This window comes from Salmo trutta, chromosome 4 (assembly GCF_901001165.1).
Source record: "Salmo trutta chromosome 4, fSalTru1.1, whole genome shotgun sequence".
Classification (NCBI taxonomy): Eukaryota; Metazoa; Chordata; class Actinopteri; order Salmoniformes; family Salmonidae; genus Salmo; species Salmo trutta.
The window spans coordinates 42763602-42787209 of record NC_042960.1 but is presented as its reverse complement, the minus strand read 5'-3'; the positions used below and the strand labels follow the sequence as shown (position 1 = coordinate 42787209).

Sequence of the window (23608 nt, the reverse complement as noted above, 5' to 3'; positions counted from 1 at the left end):
CTGAAAGCACGCGAGGTTCAAGGCAAGAAGGCAGGGGGCACGGGATGGGCCGCAGAGCCGCACATAGAAGACTGACCTGGCCCATGGGGAAAGGAGGAGGAGGGGGTGGACCCCCACCCCACCACACTGGCAACACTTTAAGGGGCATTGCACTAATAATGGCGCTGACTAGGGAAACGTTCCCACTGTTCTGTTCTTAATTGCCAGTCTGCATGTTCAAGCTAAAACAATGTAACTAATAACGGCGTCTTTATGCTTTCATTAATAAAATAATGATAAAAATACTCTTTCAAAATGCCAATGTTTATTTAGTTATGGATCATTAACAAATTACTATGGGAATAAATATCACTGAATTACAGAAATATCCTCCAATCCTCTATATGTAATTAATGGCGGAGAGTCACGTCATACTTTTCTATATACTGTAGGTCTACCGTAGGCGGTTGGTTTTGTCTTTGTATTATCTTTTACCAGATCTATTATGTTATATTCTACTACATTCCTTTCACAATTCCATAAACTTCAAAGTGTTTCCTTTCAAATGGTACCAAGAATATGCATATCCTTGCTTCAGGGCCTGAGCTACAGGAAGTTAGATTTGGGTATGTCATTGTAGGCAAAAATTTGAAAAAAGGGCATATTGAAGTTAGAAGCAATAGCACGGGTTCAGGCTGCTCTGGGGAGTGGTCTTGATAAATCAATGAGATTTTTTATTTTCACTTAATCTCCATTTGGGTATTGGTTAGACTAGAAGTAGGGTGTAGAAATGTTATGCTCTTAGTGTAACCTTTATTTTACTAGGCAAGTCAGTTAAGAACAAATTCTTATTTACAAGGACAGCCTACTCCTCCCCGTTGGGAACTGAACCCCGGTCTCCCACGTGCCCTGCCCGTAGGACACGGGGATTCTTTAGCTAAATAGCCCAGCACTGTACTCCCGACCGTCACGTTGTACAGCGCCATATTTTCCGTTCCATCCTAATGGAAACACAGAGGGTTTTTCGTTTTACTTGGAATAGAAACACCATAATATTAATCAAATTAATTAAGCAAGTACCAGTCAAAAGTTTGGACACACCTTCTCATTGCAGGGTTTTTCTTTATTTTTACTATTTTCTATATTGTAGAATAATATTGAAGACATCACAACTATGAAAGAACACATATGGAATCAGTTAAGAACAAATTCTTATTTACAAGGACAGCCTACTCCTTCCTCCCCGTCGGGGAATTGAACCCCCGTCTGCCGCGCATCCGCATTCTCTAGTACAGCCATTATAGAAGGCTATCAAATGCTTCTCAAAGATGCCCTCTGGTGGTCAAACTAGCACTAAGTAGCATTAAATGGTACCAGTGGTTGGCACTTAAATAACGCGCCATAGAATTCTGCGGCACCATGCAAGCTGCGCCGCAGTACGCTGCAACTTTTAAAGCAGGAACCACTGTATATTCATAGTCCTTAAATTAACCAATTGATCATACAAACGATCAGATGGTATGCAATGGTTCAGTGCATACACACTAGAATACTCATACTAGTCTGCCTGGGGTGGCAGCCTGTTAAGGTAAAGTTAGCTGAACTAATGTATGACAGTCACTTAACAGACCCACCCACCCACTGACAGACAACCACTTTTCCTAATATCCTGATGGGAACAGCACTGTATGGAAACAGAGATCCAGACTCCACAGGTAGAGGAGAGAAGCTTGGAGGAGATGTGCTGTGTGAACCTCAGCCATAATCATGTATTGGGTATGCTGTATACTCTGTGCAAGTGTGTATCTGTAACTTCAAGTGTTGTTGTTAAAGTGTGAGAGTCTATGTTTGTGTACACCATAGTGTGTGACGGAATGTGTGTCTGTGAGAATGTGAGTGCGTGCGTGCACAACTGATAAGAGTCCTGTAAGGCTGTCTCAGAGTGTGACTAATACATGTGAATCAGAGGTTGTCTCTGATTATTTGCAGAGTGAAGCAGGGTTAGTGCTCACACCAAGACCCTCCCCTCCTCCCCTCCTCTCCACAGAGACACAGGAAGAATTGGGTGGGGGGCAGACTGGAGGAAGAGGCAAGGGGGCGGACAGGCGGACAGGGCGACCCCAGGGCTAGCGGCGAGAGGAGAGGGGTACACATGAACTCCTCATAAAGCCCAATTCTTCATGTTGATATTCAGAGCCATGAACAGTTGAGGGAGTATTTCCTGTTGGACTACATGGCCAATGTTTTCTTTAGTGCGGCCAAAAAACATGACTGGAGGAGAAACAGACAGGATGAATGAAAAATGAGACAACTTTCCAGAATGCAAAATATAAATGTATGGAGTCATGTCAAGTACAGATGGAACGACTTGAATTTGTTGATATTACACCAATGAGTCCCACCATAAGATGTAACGTCTAACCCCTTTTAAACATAGCGTGTCTGAGCTACCTACTTCTGGGTACTTCTACATCTGTAGATACCAACCCTTAGTCTGTGTGATTAACAGGGGGTGAGCTAGAGAGGTGTTTGTGAGACAAGGGCGGATCCCGAAGGGGCCCGGGGCCAGGTCTTTTTCTTGACAAAACATTTCTGAAGTTAGAGCTACACACTATTAAAAGCTATCCATGAAAAGCTGAGACTCTCACGGACATGTAATGTTTTGCTATATGATGCCCACAAGCTACACAAGAGTTGTAAGGGGTTCTTCTACACAGAATATTATAGGAAATCCCAGGACATATAGTAGTAACTATAATACTGTAATGGTTTTGTGCCCCCTGGGCTCGTACGGCGGAGAAGATCATCATGGGCTATACTCAGCTTTGTCTCAGGGTACTAAGTTGCTGGTCTGTTGATATCCCTCTAGTGGTGTGGGGGCGGTGCTTTGGCGAAGTGGGTGGGGTTATATCCTGCCTGGTTGGACTGTCCGGGGGTATAGTCGGACGAGGCCACAGTGTCCCCCAAACCCCCGTCTCAGCCTCCAGTATCTATGCTTCAATAGTCTATGTGCTAGGGTCAGTCTGTTAGATCTGGTGTAATTCTCCTGTCTTATCGGTTGTCCTGTGTGAATTTAAGTATTCTCTCCCTCCCTCTCTCTCCCTCTCTCCCTCCCTCCCTCTCCCTCCCTCCCTCCCTCCCCTCCCGGAGGACCTGAGCCCTAGGACCATGACTACCTGGCCTGATGACTCCTGGCTGTCCCCAGTCCACCTGGTCGTCCTGTTGCTTCAGTTTCAACTGTTCTGCCTGCGGCTATGGAAGCCTGACCTGTTTACCGGACGTGCTACCTTGTCGCGGTACCTGCTGTTTTTGACGCTCTCTCTCCCCTTCTCTCTCTACCGCACCTGCTGTCAAGACCTCTGAATGCTCGGCTATGAAATGTCAACTCACATTTACTCCTGAGGTACTGACCTGATGCACCCTCTACAACCCTGCTGGTCAACTATGAACATCTTGAAATACAATCTGGCCTTAATGGCCATGTACTCTTAAAATCTCCACCCGACACAGCCAGAAGAGGACTGGCCACCCCTTATAGCCTGGTTCCTCTCTAGTTTTTTTCCTAAGTTCCTGACTTTCTCGGGAGTTTTTCCTAGCCACAGTGCCGCTACATCTGCATTGCTTGCTGTTTGGGGTTTTAGGCTGAGTTTCTGTACAGCACTTTGTGACATCTGCTGACGCTGGCTTTATAAATAAATGTGATTGATTGATTGATTGATTGATTGACTGTAATAAGCTCACATAGTGGCTGTCACAATCTCCACACTCTACACAGTTGTCACTGGCTAGTTGGCTATTCATCAAACAATTTCTGAACTTAATATGAGTTCATATTTATCCGGTTTTTGCTTTGAGGAACCTTACTTTTTTTATTGATGATTGTCAATAAAACTCATGAATGCAACTGTTTATATCAAATTGTTTTGTGTTCTACTTGTAGCCCTGGTTGTCCTAAAAAGAAAATGGCCTCACACTCCACTGTGTGAATGGCAGCGTTAACCTAACAAAGGACTCCTATTCCCAGAAAGCATCTCAGTCTGGCGCTGAGTAAAGTTGACAGCGCTAAAGACGGTTGAAACTCAGCCTGCTGGGTAATGTGGTCTCCTCACCTTCCTAAATCAACCTACGTTCTGTGCTCTCTGTGTGGCACCAACGAGCAGAATGGAAGATATGTGTACAAAAGCGAATCAGGTTACCTTTCCAACATTAAAACATAATTGAGGAATGGACCCCTGTCCAGGAATATCCAGACAGTGAAAAGCCCTATTGTGAACAGCCCCGAACCGTGGCAGTAAAAAAAAGCCTGGCAGTATACTCAAACATCATTTAGCCTGATGTGCGAACCATAACTCAGCCCAGAAGCAGGGAGGAGAACCACAGCCAGGGCCAAACATAATTTAGCCCTAGAATAAGCCTGGGAGTGCAAGATACTGAGGGACAACCATAATCTAACCCAGGGGTAGAGATACAGTGTGAGAGGAAGTACAAGCCAGTGAAAAAAAAGAGCGAATGAGAGAGGCACACAATGAGTTTCAGGATCAACCATGAGTCAACCCCTGAACAATGCTACGAGGCCAAGGGCCAAACATTATTAACCCTGAAACTGAACCGGGAGGGTGACTTGCATTTTTGGTGGAGTGTGTGGGTGACTCAGGGGCTTAGAAGTTCTGGCTGTTTGAGCATGAAGCTTTCCAGTGGTTTGCCTCACTCACAGTCCAGGCTCGTAAGTCACGGTGCTGCCTGGAGCAGAGGAAGGAGCAAGGGCTTTTATTTATGGTCATATCACTGGGCCTGCTCTCAGACTGTACAGTACAGCACACACACACACACACATTCCATTCAGTCACATCGCTGCACCTGTGTGTGTGTGTGTGTGTGTGTGTGTGTGTGTGTGTGTGTGTGTGTGTGTGTGTATGTGTGTGTGTGCATAAATGAGTGAAGCAGCAAGAGAGAGATTGTATAGCTGCATACAGCATGTCTTATGTTCAGAATTGGACAGAATATATGTGCAGCCTTGTCCTTTTTCTCCTGTTAATAATGTGTGAGATGTGTGTGTTGCCATTCTTCTGATCCTGTTGGTTGGGGTAGCAGGAAATAGCTGTTTGAGGCATTGGTTTGGCTGCAAATGTGTGAGTGTGTGTACGTGTACAATCTAGTATCTGCCATAGTCAACTATTTCTGCAAAGTGAAAAATTCCACAATACACTGGGGGAATTAGGCCATATGCTACAGAGCCAGCACAGGTCCTGTCAACACTTTTCTCTTCTACTGCAACACACACACACACACACACACACACACACACACACACACACACACACACACACACACACACACACACACACACAAGCTGTCAAAATAACTCAGAGTTAAAACAGCCAAAAACAACACTGAACACCCTCAGACTGACACATGAACACACGACGTATGCCATGTTAATATGATATCTGAGTGAGAGTTACTAACAAAATCAAAATGGGGACCCCCTGGAGGTCGGGGCCCCTGGGCAGGTACCCAGCATGCCCGGTCGGTAATACTGCATTTCTATACTATTTAAAAACTCTCAAATGCTACGGTGCCTTCAAAAAGTATTCATACCCCTTGACTCTTGCACATTTTGTTGTGTTAGAGCTATATATATACACTGCTCAAAAAAATAAAAGGGAACACTTAAACAACACATCCTAGATCTGAATGAATGAAATAATCTTATTAAATACTTTTTTCTTTACATAGTTGAATGTGCTGACAATCACACAAAAATAATCAATGGAAATCCAATTTATCAACCCATGGAGGTCTGGATTTGGAGTCACACTCAAAATTAAAGTGGAAAACCACACTACAGGCTGATCCAACTTTGATGTAATGTCCATAAAACAAGTCAAAATGAGGCTCAGTAGTGGGTGTGGCCTCCACGTGCCTGTATGACCTCCCTACAACACCTGGGCATGCTCCTGATGAGGTGGCGGATGGTCTCCTGAGGGATCTCCTCCAGGACCTGGACTAAAGCATCAGCTAACTCCTGGACAGTCTGTGGTGCAACGTGGCGTTGGTGAATGGAGCGAGACATGATGTCCCAGATGTGCTCAATTGGATTCAGGTCTGGGGAACGGGAGGGCCAGTCCATAGCATCAATGCCTTCCTCTTGCAGGAACTGCTGACACACTCCAGCCACATGAGGTCTAGCATTGTCTTGCATTAGGAGGAACCCAGGGCCAACCGCACCAGCATATGGTCTCACAAGGGGTCTGAGGATCTCATCTCGGTACCTAATGGCAGTCAGGCTACCTCTGGCGAGCACATGCAGGGCTGTGCGGCCCCCCAAAGAAATTTCACCCCACACCATGACTGACCCACCGACAAACCGGTCATGCTGGAGGATGTTGCAGGCAGCAGAACGTTCTCCACGGCGTCTCCAGACTCTGTCACATCTGTCACATGTGCTCAGTGTGAACCTGCTTTCATCTGTGAAGAGCACAGGGCGCCAGTGGCGAATTTGCCAATCTTGGTGTTCTCTGGCAAATGCCAAACGTCCTGCACGGTGTTGGGCTGTAAGCACAACCCCCACCTATGGACGTCGGGCCCTCATACCACCCTCATGGAGTCTGTTTCTGTCCGTTTGAGCAGACACATGCACATTTGTGGCCTGCTGGAGGTCATTTTGCAGGGCTCTGGCAGTGCTTCTCCTGCTCCTCCTTGCACAAAGGCGGAGGTAGCGGTCCTGCTGCTGGGTTGTTGCCCTCCTACGGCCTCCTCCACATCTCCTGATGTACTGGCCTGTCTCCTGGTAGCGCCTCCATGCTCTGGACACTACGCTGACAGACACAGCAAACCTTCTTGCCACAGCTCGCATTGATGTGCCATCCTGGATGAGCTGCACTACCTGAGCTACTTGTGTGGGTTGTAGACTCCGTCTCATGCTACCACTAGAGTGAATTATATATAATATATAATATATATATATATATAATATATAATATATATAATATATATATATATAATATATATATATAATATATATATATATAATATATATATATAATATATATATATATATATATATATATATATATATTATATATATATATATTTATATATATAATATATATATATATATATATAATATATATATATATAATATATAATATATATAATATATATATATAATATATATATATATATATATATATATATATATATATATATAGAAGAAATTTCAGCGTTACATTTTTGATTAATTTGTAAACATTTAGAAAAACATAATTCCCCTTTGACATTATGGGGTATTGTGTTCAGGCAGTGACAAAATTATTTTTTTAAATTCAGGCTGTAACAAAACAAAAGGTCAAAAAAGTCAAGGGGTGTGAATACTTTCTGAAGACACTGCATTAGGAGAACAGCAAAAACAAGCAAAAATGACCCCAGCCATTATCACATTGGTTGCTGTAGCTTCATTCAGCTGAGTTGATTTTAAATAACAGCAGTCCGGAGCGAGGTCTTCATATGTAGCCACAGCCCTGGCGAGCGTCTGGATGGATACTACTACAGTATGTGTGAGTGAGCAGTCAGTGTGAAATCTGCCTAACTTACAGCTCTGTTTCCTCCCTTGTCATGTGACCACACAGGCATTAGACCAGGGCTAGAATGTGGCGTCCCACAGTGCTGGCGGGCATGATGGGAACAGTGTGGGGGCAGGACAGACACTGTGAGGGGTAGGAGGGGAGTGGAGGTTTGGTCCTCTGCCAGGGAGGTATAAAGATCCAGTTTGTCAAGGCTTTGGCACTTCCCTCTTGCCTGGACACAGGCTAAGTCAACAGGCTGTCAGAGGGGAGCAACAGCTTACTGCTATACCAACATATCTCTCTCTCTCTCTCCCCCCCCCCGTATAAATCTCTCTTTCTCCCTCTTTACTACCCTCTCCCTCTGAGGTGTTTTTCAAAATAAACCCATAAGAGAGCAAGCCACCCAGGATTAGAAGGATACGACGGTGCTGCTCTCAGACACAGATGTGTGAAAGGAAACCACCATGGCGGCAGCATACTGCATGTGTGTGTGTGTGTGTGTGGGACCCCCCTGTCACATATTCCAACCTGCTTGTTAAGTGAGCCTGCTTACCTCTGTGATTACAGCAGCAGCGGGACCACAGAGCCCCTCTATTACTGCTGCACACAGACCTGCCACATGCCAATATACATTCTGTATCAGCCCAGTGCGTGCGTGCGTGCGTGTTTGTGTACATAGCATACTACATATAATTCATGCACGCACCTACACTAAAGTTCAAAAGTTTGGGGTCACTCAGAAATGTCCTTGTTTTTGAAAAAAAAAAATGGCAATTTCTTTAATCAAATTGATCAGAAATACAGTGAAGACATTGTTAATGTTGTAAATGAATATTGTAGCTGGAAACGGCAGATTTTTTATGGAATATCTACGTAGGCGTACAGAGGCCCATTATCAGCAACCATCACTCCTGTGTTCCAATGGCACGTTGTGTTAGCCAATTCAAGTTTATCATTTTAAAAGGCTAATTGATCATTAGAAAACCCTTTTGCAATTATGTTAGCACAGCTGAAAACTGTGGTTCTGATTAAAAAAGAAGTAAAACTGGCCTTCTTTAGACTAGTGGAGTATCTGGAGCATCAGCATTTGTGGATTTGATTACAGGCTCATAATGGCCAGAAACAAATAACTTTCTCCTGAAACTCGTCAGTCTATTCTTGTTCTGAGAAAGGAAGGCTATTCCGTGAGAGAAATTGCCAAGAAACTGAAGATCTCGTACAACGCTGAGTACTACTCCCTTCACAGAACAGCGCAAAATGGCTCGAACCAAAATAGAAAGAGGAGTGGGAGGCCCCAGTGCACAACTGAGCAAGAGGACAAGTACATTAGAGTGTCTAGTTTGAGAAACAGAAGCCTCACAAGTCCTCAACTGGCAGCTTCATTAAATAGTACCCACAAAACACCAGTCTCAACGTCAACAGTGAAGAGGTAACTCCTGGATGCTCCGACTCCGAGTTGCAAAGAAAAAGCCATATCTCAGACTGGCCAATAAAAATAAAAGATTAAGATGGGCAAAAGAACACAGATACTGGACAGAGAAAGATTGAAAAAAAGTGTTATAGACAGATGAATTTAAGTTTGAGATGTTCGGATCAGAAAGAAGAACATTCGTGAGACGCAGAAAAAATTAAAAGATGCTGGAGGAGTGCTTGACGCCATCTGTCAAGCATGGTGGAGGCAATGTGATGGTCTGGGGGTACTTTGGTAGTGGTAAAGTGGGAGATTTGTACAGGGTAAAAGGGATCTTGAAGAAGGAAGGCTATCACTCCATTTTGCAACGCCATGCCATACCCTGTGGACGGCGCTTAATTGGAGCCAGTTTCCTCCTACAACAGGACAATGACCTAAAGCACAGCTCCAAACTATGCAAGAACTATTTAGGGAAGAAGCAGTCAGCTGGTATTCTGTCTATAATGGACTGGCCAGCACAGTCTCCGGATCTCAACCCTATTGAGCTGTTGTGGGAGCAGCTTGACCGTAAGAAGTGCCCATCAGGCCAATCCAACTTGTGGGAGGTGCTTCAGGAAGCATGGGGTGAAATCTCTTCAGATTACCTCAACAAATTGACAACTAGAATGTCAAAGGTCTGCAAGGCTGTAATTGCTACAAATTGAGGATTTTTGGACGAAAGCAAAGTTTGAAGGACAATTATTATTTCAATAAAAAAAAAATTATTTATAACCTTGTCAACATCTTGACTATATTTTCTATTCCTTTTGCAACTCATTTCACATATGTTTTCATGGAAAACAAGGAAATTTCTAAGTGACCCCAAACTTTTGAACAGTACTGTATATCAATCAAATTGGAGTTTGAGTGTACAGTATGTGTGTGTTATGAGTACATCTAGTAGTACATCTAGTATTTTTACCGTCCGCTTCGACCCCTTTGCTTCATTAACAAACAACAAAGGTATTCAAGAGCTGTGTGTGTGTGTGTGTGTGTGTGTGTGTGAGAAAGCCAACATGTGGTTCAGATTCCCTCTGTGGCCACATGGGCAAATAAACACAGACGCAGTGACCACAGCTCTCTGTAGGTGGCGCTGTGTCTCTTTGTTAAAACAGCAGGACACTGCCCTCTCCACCCCCCTCTCTCTCTATCACTCATTCTCTATCAACATATTGTCATTTTTCCCTCAATGCCATGCCTTCCAAATTCTGAGTTTGACAATATATTATAATAACGTAATTATGTGTTTACTCACAGCAATCATTTCCCCTCTGTTATGAATTATTCAGCCCTAGATCAGACAGTGTCTGTGCATTCTGTGGGATTGTGATTTGGGAGAGAGAGTAAGAGAATATACGTGTATTTAGAGAGTGCCAACAGTGAGTGTGGTCAGTGTATGTCTGTGTATAATGGTTGATGTGTCCTGGTCCTTTCTTACCCAGACTCATCTTGATTGGCAGGTTCTCCTTGCTGGCGGCCTCCACCAGCTGTCTACGAACCTCCATCACAGCCTCCTTCTGCTTACTGGCCAGCATGGTTTCCCATAGCAATCTGGCCGTGGACAACCTAAGAGGTAGAGGGCAGACACACATCAGGAAGGTCACCCAGCTTCTACTGGAAAAATACTCTCAACATGTCTATTGCCACACAGAGGTTAACACAAATACTGGTAAACAGACACACGCAGACATATGTGCTACCTGCATTTACCCTTTTTCACACACACACACACACACACACACACACACACACACACACACACACACACACGAATATGACCGAGTGTTCGTCCTGTAGGTTGGGGATCCTGGCAGTGGAAGCTACTGAGGGCAGGACGGCTCATAAAAATGGCTGGAATGGAGTCAATGGAGTGGTATCAACCACATGGAAACCGTTCCAGCCATTATTATGAGCTGTCCTCCCCTCAGCAGCCTCCACTGGATGCTGGGTACTAAGGGGGCGTTCACTCCCCTGTTGCACCACTCACAGGAAAAAACACAAATTAGCGGGAACATCAGCAAATTTCCCAACATCCCTAAACTCTGCCGATGTGTTAACATTCCCCGGAGCAGTCTTTCCCAACATCCCCAGAACCTCTCAAAACCACAACCTGGACAGAGGGGCCATCTGTGGCTCCACCATAACCTTTCCCTCTATTTCCACCAGGTCAAGAAGAACAACTGTTATCATCTGCCATAAGCAGTAACATGAGCTTCAAGCGTTTCCCCGGAAAAATCCAAAAGGGTGTCGCGAACGCATCTCATTATCATGACCCACAGCGAGGTCGACACTGTGTCTCATACAGGGGCTCTGCAACGGAACCAGCGTCATATTTCACCTCTCTACTTCTCCCTCTCGCCGTCTTTAAGAGACGTGTCAGTGTTTTGATGGTTCTATAAAAAAGGCCACCAAACGCCATGGCAGAGCCTCTGCACAGTTCTGTTGGGTTTGTCCCCAGCGTGTCTGTGACCTTCAGTCAGGCGTGTGCATACTTCTGATGAGCATGTGAACACCAGAGAGGGAGGAGTTCGGGGACCAACTCAGGACTAAAGACAGGAAACAACAATGTTAGAAAGGTTAGATCCTTTATACGCTGATAGAAGGATGAAGGAGAGAGGAAGAAAAAACCAAAGAAAAGGGGGGGGGGGGGTTTCGCTGACACGGAGCCCAAATATTAAAATCTACTCTGTTTTTCTTTTTCGTCTTTTTTCTCACTCCTTTTCCTCTCGCTCTGGTTCTCTCTCTCGCTCTCTGTCTAACTGCTGCCATGTGTTTAATATCAGATGGAATCGGTTCCAGAGCCTGGGCCTGGACTGGATGGGGAGAAAGAGGGGCTCACATTGGGCCGCACGCCATCTTCACACAGAAAATGAGACACAAAGACAAGAGAACAGAGCTCGACTGAACCAGAGACACTGCTCCTCCACAAAGAGAACAGCTATAATAGAATATTAGAAGTCACACAGCCAGATAAACGTTTGGTTTACTTCACTGTCACTATGATGAATGTGGGTGGGAAGAATTTTAAAAACGCTTTCTGAAAAGCATGACCGAGAAATTGGTGTCATTTATCGAGTATTTTCCTCAGGAAGACACACATCATGGGCTTAGCTGTGTTCTGAGGCGGAGGGGCTGTAATGATTAAGCGTGTCGTAAGCGGACACATAGTTAGCGTGGTTAAAATGCCAGGGCTGTGACCTGGCCATATGTGTGTATACACGCTTGTGTGTGGGTCCTAATGTGTACCGTTTGTGTAAGTGTGTGAGACAGAGAGACAGAAAGAGAGAGAGAGACAGACGGAGAGACAGAAAGAGAGAGAGACAGAAAGAGAGAGAGACAGAAAGAGAGAGAGAGAGCGCATAAGCCTGTATTTCCTTGTGGGTTCCAGGAAGATGAGAGTTCTTATAAAGGGGTAGAAAGAGGGGGGTTGAGGAGGTATGGTTGTAATTTGCCCCCCCCCCCCCCCCCCCCCTGCCCCTCTCCCCTGGTGTTTTCCCTAGGCCGTTTGGTCAGATGGGGGCGGGGGTGAGCTTTTTACTGGCAGGGTGTGAGACAAGGCTCCATAACCAGCCGGTCTTGTTGAGTAACTGCTCTACTATGGACAGGGTGCTGGGGGCCATGGAGTGCGTGCGTCTGACCTCCTGCGCGCCTGTGTGTGTGTGTGTGTGTGTGTGTGTGTGTGTGTGAGGGCGAACTCCAGTGTGGCTCTCTGCTAGAAGTGGCGATTCCAAACCTTAAGGGGGCACTCTTGCCCCTCCTGTAGACTGTGTGCCCCTCCTGTAGAGTGTATACCCCTGCTGACTTGCCCAGTCAGTCTGACTGGATAAACAATGCGTGGGTGTGTCTCCAAACTAAATTCCACCAGATGTGTAATGACTGTTACGCCATTAAGAGATAGGCATGAGTTAACGTATCCACACACAAACAATGCACGCAACACACACACACACACACACAATTTACTATTCAATTCAATTCAAGGGGCTTAATTAGCATGGGAAACACATGTTAACATTGCCAAAGCAAGTGAAGTAGTTAATATACAAAAGTGAAATAAACAATAAAAATGAACAGTAAACATTACACTCACAGAAGTTCCAAAAGAATAAAGACCTTACAAATGTCATATTATGTATACATACAGTGTTGTAACGATGTGCAAACGGTTAAGTACAAAAGGGAAAATAAATAAACATAAATATGGGTTGTATTTACAATGGTGTTTGTTCTCCACTGGCTGACCTTTTCTTGTGGCAACAGTTAATAGTTAATAGGTCTGAGGGTGAAGGAGTGGTTCCAGGAAGCTTGTGACGCAGCAGTAAAGAATGGGTCGGACAATTTGGGTCCAAGTCTAGTAGTCACACATTCAGACAAATAAACCCACTTAATATAAACCAGGTACATGTATGCCTTTGAAGTTGTTCAGAAATGAGGTAGATTTCCAACAGTTTCCACGGCCTGTTTGTAGAATAACTTTAGTCCTAATCAAAGTCTCTATCAAATGGAATGGAACCCAAAACCAGATTCTGGCTCCACCCAGCAAACATACAAACACAGTACAGAAATCTAACAATAAATCCATTGACAGGAAGGCACAGCCTCTTAGCAGGACAGGATCTCCTTTTAAAAATGGGTAGTGAGTGGAGGATAGCTGATCCACTTGACCAGAGAGACTACTCAAAGAGTCAGGCAACAGCTCTGCATCCCCAGTTAGCCAAGTACATCAAATACAGAATGAAATACAAATCAGGACATGCCTCAAAGAGAAGCAGAGCAGCTGATGAGGAAGTGATCAGGGTAGCATTGGTTAATCTAATCATTGACAGCCTTTGCTATTGGAAGTTGTATTAGATACTGTTGTCAGTCACACAGCCAGTGGATGCGGTTAGCAGCCAAAAGATGAGCAACAAAGATAACAAACTAATTTGCTCGCTAAGAGCCAGCCACAGACCTTGACCATTCCACAGCGAGTGGAGTGTGTCTTTCTGTGTGAGTGTGCGTTACTGGGGAAGTGTTACAGAGAGAGAAGAACGCTTGTGGATTTCCTGTCAACACACCAGAATACCACAGGACATCAGGCCTCTCTCTGGTCTGGTTTCTCTGTCCTGGCAGGAGAGACCACAAACTGGATTCATGAACAGAACCAGAGGAGAGAGAGGGAAAGCGAGAGGGCAACGCAGAAGAGGAACGGTTCAAATGGATATTAAAAGGGGGATGATGAGACAAGGAAAAGGGAGGAAGATGGAGACGTCAATAAGAGGAATGTAGAGTGAGTCTCTCTCTCTCTCTCTCTCTCTCTCTCTCTCTCTCTCTCTCTCTCTCTCTCTCTCTCTCTCTCTCTCTCTCTCTCTCTCTCTCTATCTCTCTCCTCTCTATCTCTCTCTCTCTCTCTCTCTCTCTCTCTCTCTCTCTCTCTCTATCTCCTCTCTCTCTCTATCTCTCTCTCTCTCTCTCTCTCTCTCTCTCTCTCTCTCTCTCTCTCTCTCTCTCTCTCTCTCTCTCTCAAATGCTGGCTGGCAGCAGGGGCTCTTTGAAGGACTAGCACCAGGGAGGAAGGAGAGAGGGAGGAGACTTCTAGAGGGAGATGAAGAGAGTAGTCTTTTGAAATATACTTTCATAACAAATCAACCCGGAGATTTAATCTAACAATCACAGCGCAGATGCAGAATTATCTACCCATCAGTGTTTTATCAGTCAAAACTATTTTTTAGGAGCCTCTATAAACTCAAATCATTGACGACAATATTTTGTATTTTTCAGAGATACGTCTTTTATAACCGGTCTTATCATTTCAGTCTTCAAAAGAAAATTGTTGGCTTACAAGGGCTGGGAAGAAAACAGAACAGTCCGAGCAGTTGATAAATAACTCCGTTCTGGTAAGAGGAATCTACTGGAAGAATGACAAGAGACTCAAGGCTTCACAATGGGATGTCCTAATCGTCTTCTACACGACAGTGGTAGCAGGGGAGAAAAAGTGAGGAGGAAGAAATGGAGAAAAAAAAATGGATGGAGCGCTCACAGCTGTATCACGATACAAGCTGGGACAGGTGTTTCCCTCCAAATTCCTTATCAGATTCAGGACATGATAGTGCTGTTTTCTGAGGGGGCACTTCCTCTTCCTGTGACATATGAGAGAACCAACCCTCCACCTCCTTCTGCTCGGCCCCAACTCTGTTCTATTTCTGACCACTACCGCCTCTCACTACACTGGCCACTTGTTACAGGATTGGCCTCTCCCAGCTCTAGATCACTGGGAGAAGGCGATACTCCGCGTCTCTCATTCTTAAGATAGGAAAAGAAGGGCAGGTGAGATTCGGAGTCCAATAGGGTGGCGCACAATTGGACCAGCGTTGTCCGGGTTAGGGTTTGGCCGGGGTAGGCCGTCATTGCAAATAAGAATTTGTTCTTAACTGACATGCCTAGTTAAATAAAGGTTAAATAAAAAAACATGTCTGGGTCCTCCAACACACATGTGGTAGGAGAGACACGCCGATCATCGACTCCAACACTAAGGACACCTATGAGACTCTCCTCTGTAGTCGTGTTATGTTGCATGCTAATCGTGCCAGGCATCATTATTAGCCAGCCCCAAACTGGATTAGTGAGCTCCCTATAGCTGGCCCTGACCCCGCTCTATGAATTTTAGGGAATCAGATGTGGAGCAGGGTTAAAATCAGGCCTGTAGGGACAACAGGAAGACCCCCTCCAGAGACTCTTTCTTACTACAATCCAGTGGTCAACATTGCTTCGGCTTCTCCTCCTCATATAGCTTGCTGCTCAAATAAATCCACAACTCATACAAGAATAATAACACACCCTTAGGAAAATAAGCCTTGCCGGGTGTGTGTGATGGAGCTGAACAATATAGTTTTGACAGGCTCAGAAGTAGCAAAGCTGTCACTATAGGAAACCCAGATGATGGGTGTGGCCAGATGATGGGTGTAGCTTTTTAACTCACAGTGGGGTAAGCTACACAGGCCACACCCATGTCTCTCCTTTCATTATCATTTGTTCTTCCTCTCTGCACACTTTCCTATCCCTGTTCTTACTTACTTTCTTCCCATGTCTTTCACATGCAGCTGCCACAGAAATAATTGTGTGTTTTCTTTCTTTTCACTCTCTTCTTTCCCAGCCCGTACAGAAATAGGTGTGTTTTCCCTCTTTCCTGTTGGCAGGCTGAGTCTGGTCTGCTGGTCTAGAGATGAGGAGGTGGCAGAATCATTGTGTTTTCTCACGGCAGGGTGCGGTTGGGTCCTTTTTTTCTGAGGCTTGTCTCAAGGCTCGGCAGCACTTGGACCAGAACATCTTGGCCACCCGCACAGACCTCTCCCTCTACCCGCCTGTCTGCCCACCACAAGACCAGGGTCCAGGGTACCAAGTTAGTGGTTGGTGGTTTCAGTCTGAGACAGGGGAAATATAGCTCCCTGGGCCAAGAGGGTTCATATGTCCCATAGAGGATCAAAGAGCTCCAACCTGAATACCAGCCAAGAACAGCGCATTACACAGGGTGGCCTGGAGGGTACCTGACCTCTCACACAAATGCACACACAGTGGCACATGCACACACACAAATCTCACCAGCACAAACACTCTGTCATCATCACACACTCTCAGGTCATTCCACCTCAAAAAGCACAAGAAAGAGTTTGGGCTTGTAGGAAAAATCTTCAAGAAAATGTTGTGATCCATTTAATAAACACAAAAGACCAGCAAAATGGATAAAAGGGTGTGAAAATAGCAGGAACAATGGCATCTAGTGTTCAAAACCTGGTACTTTCACACTAATTGATTGTGAAAATGCAAGCGACTTCAATGGCTAATTTCTCTGAACATGGGGGGGGGGAAAACTATCACCAGATTTACAGGGAATACATTACATAGGATGAAGAAGCAATACTCCAAGCCGAAGCTCCATACTACTTGTCAGACATAGAACTCAGGCTAGGGTTAGGGTTGAGATTTCATGTCAGACTCTCCCAATTGTAGTACTGCCTGGAGGTGTCACACTGCGTTGTTCGTTCACACTGCTCGTTCACGCTGCTCATTGGTAAGCAAATGCTCCTGCTACCTGTCTCTCCCTAACTTGTTGACCAGTGTTTTGGCTCACTGCCCTGCAATTTATTGCTTGTTTCTACAGCACCAACTTGCAAGTTGGTAAACTCCCGCATGTATAGTGTATGTGCAGCCAGGATCCATACAGTGAGCATGTCCTCCGCTTTCTCTGTTTTTCGTACTGATGTGTGACTCGGGTGTGTGTTTCTTGTGTGGGCTGTATTTACGAACTCACTGTAGCTCATAGCCCACTAGTAAATTCCTGTCAAGAAGAGAGACACGGACGCCCAGCTAGCCTAGCTAGCCTGTAGTTTCAAATGGAAGTAGCTAACAAATGTTTTCAACGCTGCAGGAGCTGTGTTTATTTTGCTCTATTCTGGGAAGATTTGGACTGTCCGGACTTTCAATGTAGCAACTGTTGGCTTGCAGAGGACTACAGGGGAAAAGTTGCTGCTCTTAGCAAACAAGTATAGAACTTACACACGCTACTAGGGAATCCACGCCTGCCTACTTTCTCTTTCTCTTCTACTCCAATAGCTGGATGCCGCTGTCCCGTCTTTCCACAGTCGACTGGCCGATGCTCTGCAGGGATCCCTCCCCAAAGGGGTCCCCATTCCCTGGAGAATGGAGTTAGCAGGATGCTTCTGGATGACTTAGTGGATGTTCCTATTCTTGACCCTAACAACCAGCCATGAAGGCACGTCAGTCGCCGTGGAAGTCGAAAGCAGCGGTCTTTGGCAATAGGGGCCTCCCTTGCTGTGGTAAGCCCGGACTGGACACAGACTTCTTCACTGGGGCCTTCCACTTCGTGATCGGATTCGGAGGTACCTGCGCCTTCGTTCTCTGTTCTGTCTCCCTCTTCGGTGGCTTCTACCTCTGGTTTAGATCTTCAGAGCTCGCCCCTGATAGGGCCATGATGATGTCTGAGATTCCGGCCCCTTCATCAGCCACGATGGATTCTACAGCTGGCTTGGGTCCATCAGGCCCCACCTCCCATTGGTCCTCGAGGGATCTCCTAAACCACTAGAGGCAAAAAAATGCCCGACCTTCTCAACCATTTCACCAGCCGTCATCATCGGCAGGGCCTAATATTGTGTATAAGAGGTCATACAAGAAGTTTGGCGGTGATTCCTACTGTATGTTGAAGATGTAAATAATATTTGCTGGTCTGTGGTATGTAACCAAGAGCAACCACACTGCACTTGACACATTTATGAAATTGCTTATTCCAGTTGCTAATAAGCATGCACCCATTAAGTAAATTACTGTAAACTGTTGAATCCCTGTGGATTGATGAGGAATTGAAAAATTGTATGGTTGCGAGGGATGAGGGAATGGCAAATAAGTCTGGCTGCACATCCGATTGGCAAATGTAATGCAAATTGAGAAATTGTAACTAAACTTAACAAAAAGAAGACGATACTGTACTATGAAACAAAGATAAATGATATAAAGAATGATAGTAAAAAGCTTTGGAGCACCTTAAATACAATTTTGGGCAAAAAGGCGAATTCGTCTTAATCGTTCATTGAATCAGATGGCTCATTCATCACAAAACACCACTGATATTGCCAACTACTTTAATGACATGCCACCCACAAATTCTGAACCCACTGTACACCTCCATGACCAAATTATGAAAGACAAGCATTGTAATTTTGAATTCCATAAAGTAAGTGTGGAAGAGGTGAAAGAAGAATTGTTGTCTATCATCAATGACAAGCCACCTGGGTCTGACAACTTGGATGGGAAATGACGGAGGATGATAGTGGAAGATATGGCAAATAGGAGTGGCAATCTCTTCAATCTAAGCCTACAGGAAGTGTGTGCTCTCAGGCCTGGAGGGAAGCACAAATCATTCCGCTACCCAAGAACAGCAAAGCACCCTTTACTGGCTCAAACAGCCGACTATACACTCTCAACATCACCAACCCTTAGTAAACTTTTGGAAAAAATTGTGTGTTTGACCAGATACAATGCTATTTCACAGTAAACAAATTAAGAACAGCTTTTCAGAATGCTAATAGGGAAGGGCATTAAACATGTATGGCACTTACACAAATGACTAATGATTGGCTGAGAGAAATTGATAATAAAAAGATTGTGGGAGTTGTTTTGTTTGACTTCAGTGCAGCTTTTGACATTATCGATCATAATCTGCTGCTGGAAAAACATATGTGTTAGGGCTTCACATCCCCTTCTATATTGTGGATCGACAGTTAGCTGCCTAACAGAACAGAGAGGGTGTTCTTTTATTTTATTTTTTACACCTTTATTTAACTAGGCAAGTCAGTTAAGAACAAATTCTTATTTTCAATGACAGCCTAGGAACAGTGGGTTAACTGCCTTGTTCAGAGGCAGAACAACAGCTATTTACCTTAGCTCGAGGATTCGATCTAGCAACCTTTCGGTTACTAGTCCAACGCTCTAACCACTAGGCTACCTGCCGCGCCGCCCTTTAATGGAAGCCTCTCCAACATAATCCTGGTAGTCAGGCATTCCCCAGGGTAGTTGTCTAGGACCCTTTTTCAATCTTTACTAATGACCTGCCACTGGTTCTGAGTAAAGTCTGTGTGTCTATGTATGCTGATGGCTCAACACTACACACGTCAGCTACCACAGCAAGTGAAATCACTGCAAGACTTAACAAAGCGCTGCAGTCAGTTTCAGAATGGTTGGCAAGAAATAAGTTAGTTCTAAATATTTAAAAAACTAAAAGCATTGTATTTGGGACAAATAATTCACTAAACTTCAACTAAATCTTGTAATGAATAATGTGGAAATTCAGCAAGTTGAGGACACTAAACTCCTTGGAGTAACACTGGATTGTAAACTGTCATGGTCAAAACATATTGATGCAACAGTAGTTAAAATTGGGAGAGGTCTGTCTATAATAAAGTGTTGCTCTGCCATCTTAACAACAAGGCAGTTCCTACAGACCCTAGTTTTGTCGCACCTGGACTACTGTCGTGTGGTCAGGTGCCACAAAGAGGGACTTAGGAAAATTACAATAGGCCCAGAACAGGGCAGCAAGGCTGGCCCTTAAATGTACACAGAGAGCTAATATTAATAATATGCATGTCAACCTCTCCTGGCTCAAAGTAGAGGAGGGATTGACTTCATCACTACTTGTATTTGTGAGAAGTATTGACATGTTGAATACACCGAGCTGTCTGTTTAAACTACTAGCACACAGCTCAGACACTCATACATGCCCGACAGGACATGCCACCAGAGGTCTCTTCACAGTTCCAAAGTCCAGAACAGACTATGGGAGGCGCAGATTACTACATAGAGCCATTACATGGAACTCTAATCCACATCAAGTAAATTCATGCAAGCATTAAAATCGGATTTAAAAATAATACATCAAAATACACCTTATGGAACAACGGGGATTGTGGAGAGACACACACAGGCACAGACAGACACATACACACGATAACCTACACACTATACACACATGTACACATGGATTTTGTGTTGTAGTAGAGTAGTGGCCTAAGGGCACATAGTTAATGTGTTGTGAAATGTAATGTTTTTAATAGTATATAACTGTCTTCATTTTGCTGGACCCCAGGAAGAAGCTAATGGCAGCAGCTAATGGGGATCCATAATAAATACAGATACAAATAGAGAACTGAAACTGTGTACTGGTTGTTGGGGTGGGATTGGCGTGGGTGTGGGGGGTCCGTGGGTGGCATTTTAATATTTATTGGATTTGTCATGTCTTAATAATAGGAAGAAGTTTGTTTCAGGGTACTATATTGAATATTATGCAAATCCTAAACATTTAAAAAGGGCCAATTTGGGTGCAATCAATTAGCTTAATTTCTCAGCGCTCAAATAAAATGTCAACAAAATAATGTTGCAGGAATGCTAATCTTATCTGTTTCTAACTACAGAAACTTCTGAACAATCTGTGATGGTGGGCGTCATGGCTTGCAGAAGTTACATGGAACTACTCTCTCAACATCACCACATTCAGCCTACTCTCATCAACAAAGAAAGGAACTTTAATACATAGCAAACCTAAATGCATACATGCGTAGGCACACATACACTGAGTGTAGAAAACATTAGGAACACATGCACTTTCCATGACAGACTGACCAGGTGAAAGCTATGATCCCTTATTGATGTCACTTGTTAAATCCACTTCAAATCAGTGTAGATGAAGGGAAGGAGACTGGTTAAAGAACCATTGTTAACCCTTGAGACATACACAGTGTGCCAGTCAGGGTGAACGAGCAAAACCAAAAAATTGCTGTGCGTATCAAGAATGGTCCACCACCCAAAGGACATCCAGCCAACTTGACACAACTGTGGGAAGCACTGAAGTCAACATGGGCCAGTATCCCTGCGGAACGCTTTCGACTCCTTGTAGAGGCTGCATTACATCCGGCTGTGTAAGGGAGTCCCATAGGGCGGCGCACAATTGGCCGAGCGTCGTCCTGGTTTGACCGGGGTAGGCGGTCATTGTAAATGAGAATTTGTTCTTAACTGACTTAGACCCCATGCCCTGACAAATTGAGACTGTTCTGAGGGGAAAAGCGGGTGAAACTCAATAGTAGGAAGGTGTTCCTAATGTTTTGTACACTACGTGTATATTATAAACCACACACACTAGACTTGCAGACTGTAGAGAGAATATGGGCTCCCTCTGGTATGAGCAGGAAAAACACAGTTAGAGCCCAGGCTGGTGTTGAAGGTACACTCACACCAGGTCATGAAACACCATACTAATTGCACAGCAAAGTGTGGGGTCCGTTTTGGAAGCTAAAATCAACGACCACCCACAGCAGCCTTAAACATAGTGATGTAAAAAAATATCCTGAATTACGAAAGTGAAATATCAAGCAACATAATAGCAATTTAGGCCCCAACCTACTGTTTAAAGCTTTAAAAACCGGGCTAATAATAAAGCCAAACAAAACACACTCTGGGAAGAACCTCATAATACAGCCAATCATACTGTGTAGCCTGGCTGGGCCACATAACCAACTAAGCATAAGAATTAATACGGTACCGTATCATATGAACAAGTATACACAGCCAAACTATAAAGACTTGATCCCAAACCTTCCGTCAATTAATCAGAACAGGTGCAGCCCTATGTATCCAGTATAGACGAACACATTCCAACTTTAGACCAACAGATTTTCATTTCACTCCATAGTGTACGAATGTTCTTTGAGTGTGTTAAAATGGGTCATGAGCTCCAGGTGCATTACTTTTTTGTGTCTGGGCTGCGCTTCAATCTCCTAAACAGCTGTGATAAGAGTCAACTGGCCCATCTGCTCTGAGATAGGGAAGGCAATAACGAGCCTGCTGGCCCACATCACACACTCACCCCCTAAAGGCACCAAGGCCCCCGGCTGGAAGATCATCCTATTATTGCTATCTCCACTCCACTCTCTGTGTGCGTGTGCGAGTGCGAGAGAGAGAGAGAGAGAGAGAGAGAGAGATAGCTGATCCCATCCTTACCGACTGCTCTCTGCGATAAGATATTTGGCTCCGAGGCTCTCTGATGAAAGTCTGAATGTAGATAAAGTGATAGCAAGGTATATGATACTATCTAATACCTCCTAAACCCCCTAAGGTCTGCTGCCCAATCCAGTTCAACACCTTGTAGCCTGACGGCGCTGGAGGAGATGGCTGCCGTTTTATGGTCTCCTAACCAATTGTACTATTGTGTGTTTTTTCACAACTTATTTTGTACATAATGTTTCTGCCACTGTCTCTTATGACCGAAAAGAGCTTTTAGATATCAGGACAGCGATTACTCACTCTGTACTGGAAGAATATTCTTTCTTTAACAAGTCAGACGCGAAGGATTTACCTCTGACACCCGAAAAGGCCCTCATCCCAGTCATTTGCAGGAGAAAGAGGCGGAGATATCGGAGACGTAGGTCTGGGTACCTTGTAAGGATTAGACGGTGCGTGGGTAATCTACCTTTATTGTCGGTCCTATTAGCCAATGTACAATCATTGGATAACAAAATAAACGAACTACGAGCATGTATATCCTACCAACGGTACATTAAAAACTGTAAAATCTTATGTTTCACCGAGTCGTGGCTGAACGACGACATGAAAAACATACAGCTGGCGGGATTTACACTTTTTCGGCAGGATAGAACAGCCGCCTCTGGTAAGACAAGGGTGGCGGTCTATGTAGCTTTGTAAACATTAGCTGGGGCACGAAATCTAAGGAAGTCTCAAGGTTTTTGCTCGCCTAGAGAGAGTATCACATGATAAGCTGTAGACCACACTATCTATATTCTTCGTAGCTGTCTATTTACTACCACAAACCAACGCTGGCACTAAGACCGCAGACAATGAGCTGTACACGGCCATAAGCAAACGGGAAAACGCTCATCCAAAGGCGGTGTTCCTAGTGGCCGGGTACTTTAATGCAGGGAAACTTAAATCCGTTTTACCTCATTTCTACCAGCATGTTAAATGTGCAACCATACGAAGAAAAAAATAATTCTAGACCACCTTTATTCCACACACAGAGATGCGTACAAAGCTCTACCTCGCCCTCCATTTGGCAAAT

At 44.5% G+C, this 23608-nt stretch overlaps 1 protein-coding gene across 1 annotated transcript in view; it reads right to left on the bottom strand.

The window, feature by feature from the left end:
• The window catches only part of LOC115192390 (sec1 family domain-containing protein 2-like), a 156399-nt gene that overhangs the window by 129141 nt on the left and 3650 nt on the right, over positions 1-23608 (bottom strand). The window contains exon 3 of the mRNA XM_029750830.1: positions 10433-10560. Coding sequence (XP_029606690.1) covers positions 10433-10560 — 128 coding nt within the window. The remainder of the gene's footprint in view (positions 1-10432; positions 10561-23608) is intronic.